Source organism: Macaca thibetana, chromosome 13 (genome assembly GCF_024542745.1).
Source record: "Macaca thibetana thibetana isolate TM-01 chromosome 13, ASM2454274v1, whole genome shotgun sequence".
NCBI lineage: Eukaryota > Metazoa > Chordata > Mammalia > Primates > Cercopithecidae > Macaca > Macaca thibetana.
The window spans coordinates 79,965,096-79,971,961 of NC_065590.1; the positions used below are offsets into that span (position 1 = coordinate 79,965,096).

At 49.1% G+C, this 6,866-nt stretch overlaps 2 protein-coding genes across 7 annotated transcripts in view; both read right to left on the bottom strand.

Moving 5' to 3' along the window:
• SNX17 (sorting nexin 17) overlaps positions 1–6,866 on the bottom strand; it is a 139,452-nt gene that overhangs the window by 96,180 nt on the left and 36,406 nt on the right. The gene's annotated exons all lie outside the window — the stretch shown is intronic.
• Positions 859–6,794, bottom strand: DNAJC5G (DnaJ heat shock protein family (Hsp40) member C5 gamma). Of its 6 annotated transcripts, none has more exons than XM_050753858.1 (6): positions 6,705–6,794; positions 5,450–5,565; positions 4,353–4,566; positions 4,036–4,180; positions 2,058–2,125; positions 859–1,862 (listed from the first exon to the last, which is right to left on the bottom strand). In XM_050753858.1, the coding sequence occupies exons 2-5, from the start codon at positions 5,560–5,562 to the stop codon at positions 2,076–2,078; spliced, it is 522 nt and encodes a 173-aa protein (XP_050609815.1). In that variant the 5' UTR covers positions 5,563–5,565; positions 6,705–6,794; the 3' UTR covers positions 859–1,862; positions 2,058–2,075. The 6 variants fall into 6 exon arrangements, with proteins under 6 accessions (XP_050609815.1, XP_050609812.1, XP_050609813.1 ...); XM_050753855.1 differs by having other exon boundaries at positions 5,450–5,588; XM_050753856.1 differs by having other exon boundaries at positions 5,450–5,600.

Here is a 6,866-nt window from a genome sequence, read left to right on the forward strand (position 1 = left end):
AATGGGTGACTCCCCTGAGCAAGGGCAGGGGCAAGCACCACTGCTTACGGTGAAAGGTGGGTCAGCAAAGGTGCTGCCCTCTCACTCTGAAGGCTCCTCTGAGCCCAGGACCCCTGCTCTGGCTTGGGCCCTTCTTCCAGGACAGTGACACAGAATCTAAATCTGCCTGTGTGAGAAGCACCCATACATAGCTCAGGGTGGGAGGAAAGATCTTGCCAGACTTAGAGTCAGTAGCAGTTGCCTCCTCCACAGGCTCAGCCAGTGACCCTGGTCCTCCTCCTCAAGACTGTGTGATTCAGAACAGCAGCTCCAGAGACTCCATCAAGCCTCTTGTCCAATACCTCTGGCTCATTTTTGTTCTTGCCTGCCTTTTCTTATATCACCCTAGGAAATGAAGCTCAAGAGGCTAGAAATGAGTATTGTGCCAAGGCCTGGACCTACCTATGAGCATGCGCCCGAGGAAATGTGGGATTCTGGTTCGTGAACACATCCCTGGAGCCACTCCAAGGACTTCAAATTTGTTAGGAAATTGGGAGAAGGTGAGCTGGGCAGAAAGGACATGAATGCCAGGGACCTATTTTGGGCACCCAGGGAATCAACCTCCAGGGAAATTTTAGAGCACTGACAAAGTCATAATCATAAGGCTCCAGGAAGCCTCTGCCCCAGCTCCACAGTTGTCCAGGACTCCTCCTCTCCAAGCCAGGCTTGCCCCAGTTGTGAGCACTGGTCTTCTTTTTCTCCTACAGGTCTTTTTCTCCACTTGATATTAGCCAAAAAGCCAAGAAGCAATTTCTTTAGGCCTTTTTCCTCCACCCCAGACACAATTTGTCTTTTCTGGGTCCAAAATATGCCTTGGGATTGGACAAAAGCTCTTTTATTTACCGCCATTCTTTAGCCCTTCTCCCAGTCCAGGAAGAGAAGTCTGAGGAGTTAGTAGGTAGTGACCCTGAGTGGGTAGGAAATACACGGTGTGAGGAGGATACGAAACAGCAGCACAAAGAGGCAAGAGTGGGAAAAGAGTCCAGAAAGTGCAATCTTCTCCGGATCACATATTTCATGCCCCTATTTTTGAGAACAAATTATATGTCAATTGGCCTGCATAAGATGTGAAAAGGATGGAGGCAAGCTGGCACTGATGTCTGAACTTCAGTTAACCCACAGGACCAAGGCTAATGCATGCTGTTCTGGTAGCTGAAGTCCAAGGAGAATCTAAAGATGGAATGACTACCCCTAAGCCTCAAATGCACTCGCAGTTTTCCTGAGTTGACTCATAGTGGCATGGAATGAGGCTGGCAATGCCAACGGCCGTGGGCACCAGAAGGTGAGACCAGCTCCATAAAGGCGTTATTGGCTTAGGAATGAGGCTGATGCTAGGGGTTCTTGGTACACGGAGTTGCAACAAGGGAGAGTTAACTGGTGCCGCGGCTCCAGGGACAGGATCTGCCCTGCTCAGTTATCAGGCTCTTGGTGGTGATATTACAAGGGGCTCAGGGACCCTACCAGCTGGCACTGGTTCCAATAACAAGGCAGGCACAGGAAAAAGTCTCTTCAGGAAAAATCTGCCACCACTGCCTGAGACCTCATAAGGGAAGGCATGGGAGGGCAGCTTTCTGATGGAGTAAAATTGGGACTGCAACTAAAAAGGAAGAGTAGCTGGGCAAAATCTATACACAGTTGTGGTGCCAAGGGCAGAGGTGATGTCCTTACTGGGACCAACGTCATCAATGCTTCTGAAGAGATTCTTGAGATTCTTAAAAGAAGAGGGGTCAAATCAGGGTCAATGTCAGGACAGGGCTACGTGCTCCTCTCTTCAATGTGTCCAGGGGACTGGGCAGCAGAAGGCACTCTCACTGGGTCAGCACCTAGTGGCGGAAGAAGGTGGCCCTTTATTAATCAGAAGGAATAACTACCTAGAACTTAAAGCAAACCCCCACATGTAAGGCTATAAACACATAGTCCATACTGTAAAGATGTAAACTTTCTACTAATGACTCATCTGAAGTTAGCTTACATGCTTTTCTTATCTGATAACTATTGCTGCCTTTCGGTTTACATACCTCATCCTTCTTTATCTCTTAAAAATCATCTTCGCTATTTTCCTCTCTTCTAAAATCACCTTTGGCTCCTATGATGGAATTATATATATGTTTACATATATAAACGTTTAGTAACTTTTTGTGGCGTACTGATGAGAAAACCATTACCTTGCAGTTACTCATTAGCATCACCAGGTGGCACTGGTGTGAAGTTCAATCCACTTGTAAAAATTTATTTGGGGTGGGAATGATCTCAGACTTTTCTTTTTTCTTTTCTTCCTCTTCCTCTTCCCCTCCTCCTCCTCCTCTTCTTGTTCTTCTTCCTTCTCCCTATCTCCTTCCCCTCCCCCCCTTCTTTCCTTCTTCTTCTTCTTTTTTTTTTTTTTTTCTGATACAGGGTGGCACTCTGTCACCCAGGCTGGAGTACAGTGGCATGATCACAGCTCACTGTAACCTCAACCTCAACCTCCCGGACTCAAGTGATCCTCCCACCTCAGCCTCCCCAGTAGCTGAGACTACAGGTGTGCACCACCATGCCCGGCTGACTTTTTTTTTTTTTTTTTTTTTTTTTGTAGATACTGGGTTTCATGATGTTGCCAAGGCTGGTCTCAAACTTCTGAGCTCAAGTGATCTGCCCACCTTGGATTCGCAAAGTGCTGGGATTACAGGCACAAGCCACTGCAACTGGCCCTTTCCTTTGAGTAGATGGAAAAAATTGCATCCCGCCAGACACAGTGGCTCACGCCTATAATCCCAGCACTTTGGAAGGCCAAGGCAGGTGGATCACCTGAGGTCAGGAGTTGGAGACCAGCCTGGCCAACATGGCGAAACCCTGACTCTACTAAAAATAAAAAATTAGCCAGGCATGGTGGCACACATCTGTAATCCCAGCTACTCGGGAGGCTGAGGCAGGAGAATCGCTTAAACCCGGGAGGCGGAGGTTGCAATGAGCTGAGATGGTGCCACTGCACTCCAGCCTGGATGACAGACTGAGACTACGTCTCAACAACAACACTACCACCAACAACTAAACAACAACAACAAACATTGCATCCTCAAATCTGTCTTCACCTACTGTCCTTTCTAGACACACTCTCCCACCCCATTCCTTAGCTTAACAGGAGCTGACACTACATTCAAACTGTCAGTCAGTCATGTAAGGTGAACAGAAACGTATCGATCTTTTTTTTTTCTTCACTTTGTCCCAGTGCCAGACTTGAAATTGTCATATTTAGGGGTTAACCTGCCATTTTCACAGGTCTTTCTCATCACCAACCATTTCTTTCTTTCTTTCTTTCTTTCTTTCTTTTTTTTGAGACAGAGTCTCACTCTGTCACCCTGTCACCCAGGCTAGAGTGCAGTGGCACGATCTTGGCTCACTGCAACTTCTGCCTCCTGGGTTTAAGCAATTCTTCTGCCTCAGCCTCCTAAGTAGCTGGGTTTACAGGCACCCGCCACCACACCCAGCTAATTTTTGTATTTTTAGTAGAGACAGGGTTTCACCATGTTGGTCAGGCTGGTCTCAACCTCCTGACCTAGTGATCCGCCTGCCTCAGCCTCCCAAACTGCTGAGATTACAGGTTTGAGCCACCGTGCCCAGACTCTTTCTTTTCTTTCTTGTTTTTTTTTTTTTTTTTTTTTTTTTTTTTTTTTTTGAGATGGAGTCTTGCTCTGTCACCCAGGCTGGAGTGCAACAGCGCAATCTCGGCTCACTGCAACCTCTGCCTCCCAGGTTCAAGCGATTTTCCTGCCTCAGCCTCCCAAGTAGCTGGGACTACAGGCAGGTGCCACCATGCCCAGCTAATTTTTGTATTTTTAGTAGAGACAGGGTTTTTCCATGTTGACCAGGCTGGTCTCAAACTCCTGACCTCAGGTAATCCGCCTCGCCCTCCCAAAGTGCTGGGATTACAGGCATGAGCCAACACACCTGACCCCAATCATTTCTTTCATTCCCAATCCAGGCATTTCTTACCTCACAGCCCCTGCTTACAGTTCTCACCTGACCTTGGAGGCTGACTCTGGACGTTCTGCTGATATTTTCTCCCACTATCCTGCTCAGGTGGTGGTTTAAGTGTTCCACAGCAAAAACAGCAGCAACAACAGAAACAGCAACAAGTGAGCAGTGTACACAGGATGACAAGTGTCTAAAAGGTAGGCGAGAATGGCCTCAGTCCAGCAGTTTTCTATATGACTGCTCAAGCTTCCCTCCCTCAATCCTCCTGGCACCCAGAAAATGAGACAACAGAAGCATTTGTCATAAGGAGAGGAAGGTCACCCTTCTTTCCTTATTCTTAAGGGACCTAGAGAATTGTGTACCTTGAACCAACAACTATTCAGAATAAAATAGTATCTGACGCCTTCTTCACCAAAGTGATCATACAGATATATTCCCAATGAGCCATGCTGGTCGTAAATTTTCCGCTTCTTAGGGTCGCTCAGTATGGCATGAGCTGCGTTGATCTCTTTGAATATTTCTGCTGCTTGAGTATTCCCTGGATTCTTGTCGGGATGATACTGCAAGGCCAGTTTCCTACCCAGGCGATACCCAAAAGGAGGGTGGGGAAGCAATGGGGAATGGCTGGGGAAGGAGGCTTAGGGTCAATGACAGGGATTAGTCTCTAGAGAGTGCAGAGGGAATGCATGAGATGTGGTACAAGGATGGAGGCAAGCATCCAAGGTTTAAACTCCTTCCCATACTATAATGAAGAGGGTGATGGCCCCATTTGGCCCCAAAGTGAGGGCTTGTTGGAACTTAAAAATGGGTCATAGGGCCAGGCGCATTGGCTCACACCTGTAATCCCAGCGCTTTGGGAGGCTGAGGTGAGTGGATCATGAGGACAGGAGTTTGAGACCAGCCTGGCCAACATGGTGAAACCCTGTCTCTACCAAAAACACAAAAAATTAGCTAGGCGTGGTGGCAGGCACCTGTAATCCCAGTTACTCGGGAGGTTGAGGCAGGAGAATCACTTGAACCAGGAAGGCGGAGGCTGCAGTGAGCCGAGACTGCACCACTGCACTACAGCTTGGGCAACAGAGCGAGACTCTGTCTCCAAACAAACAAACAAAAAAAGGGTCGTAGGCCGGGCACAGTGGTTCACGCCTGTAATCTCAGCACTTTGGGAGGCCGAGGTGGGTAGATCACCTGAGGTCAGGAGTTTGAGAACAGCCTGGCCAACATGGCAAAACCTTGTCTCTACTAAAAATACAAAAATTAGCCAGGCGTGGTGGTGCACGCCTGTAGTCCCAGCTTCTCAGAAGGCTCAACAGTCTCTGTCTCTGCTTTGGGACAGGGTGAGACTTTCTCTCAAAAAAAAAAAAAAAAAAGAAGAAGAGTCAGATAGCAAAACAGATACAGAAAGAAAAAGGCTTTAAGGGGGAAATTCCAAGGATCAATAAAGGACTGAGGTCTGAACCTGTAGGATTTTTTGACGTCTTCAGGTGAGGCACCCTTCTTAAGCTCCAGCACTGCATAGAGGCTCGTCCCACTTTTGGATAGCCGGTGGGCTGCTTCGTTCATGGTAGACATGATCTGAGCCAGAGGAGAAGCCGCATCTGTGAGAACTTCTATAAGTAAGGGCCCGGAGAAGTGCACTTCCAGTAACAGGAAACTCACTACCTTCAGGGATTAGGCAGGTAAATGATGACAGAAGGACAAGGATAAGATAACAGTGAGTGGGATCTGTGGCTAGCAGGAGAATTCAGGTGATCAGAAACATTCAGATTTTAAGGAGGAAACATCTTCTCCTCACATTTCCCAGCGTCCTCCAGCTACACAGACCTCCAGACATCCCACATCCTAAGGTGCTGTAAGCTAGGAGAGGTCTAAACCAGGAAAAGAGCCTGATTTTGTCTAGCGCTTCTACTACCTGGAGTAAACACCTCTGGGTCTGTCCAAGCTCACTGCCGGGTTTGAAAGACCAGGGCGGCCCCAGCCTGAACAGATTGGATCAGGAATCAGAAAGATCCACAACTTCTTTTTTTTTTTTTTGACAGTTTTTTGCTCTTGTCGCCCAGGCTGGAGTGTAATGGCGTGATCTGGGCTCACTGCAACCTCTGCCTCCTGGATTAAAGCGATTCTCCTGCCTCAGCCTCCCGAGTAGCTGGGCTTACAGGCACCCGCCACCATGCCCGGCTAATTTTCTGTATTTTTAGTAGAGTCAGAGTTTCACCATGTTGGTCAGGCTGTTCTTGAACTCCTGACCTCAGGTGATCCACCCACCTCAGCCTCCCAAAGTGCTGAGATTACAGGCGTGAGCCATCGAGCCTGGCTGATCCACAACTATTAAGAGAAAAACACTTCAGACCAAACCGTGTGCGGCCTAACAGAAGTCAAGTGTCCAAGAGCCTGGCGGGGGCGGGGAGTGCTTGCAGCTAGGCCCGGACTTGCTTCTTCCCTTCAGTCTCCTGCTCTCAAACCACCCCACTTCTGTCCCTCAGAGGTGAGGCACTGGGGAGAGGAGGAGGAGGACTCAGGGGCTCGAGAAGGAAGAGAAAAGGCGTTGCTGTGGGAAAGACCTGGCAAGGAACAGGCAGCAGAACCCCAGAGCGCAGGGTAGAGGCCTGCGGCCCAGGAGAACCAAGCAAGGCAAGGAGCTCAAAGGGAGAGCTCTGAGTGTGCAGGGCACCTCTGGCCCTGTGCCGACTCCTCACCCGGGTCTGGCCCTTTACCTGGGAGTCGTTCTGTTAAGCCAGGTAGGTGCCCTTCATCCTCTTGGGTGTGAAACTTCACACCGGCCGGGTCCAGTAGCTGACTGCGCTTGCGCGCAGCGCCGGCGCTGCGGGTCAGGGCAAGTCGTTTTTTGGCGCCCCCGGAAGCACTGGGTGGGGAGG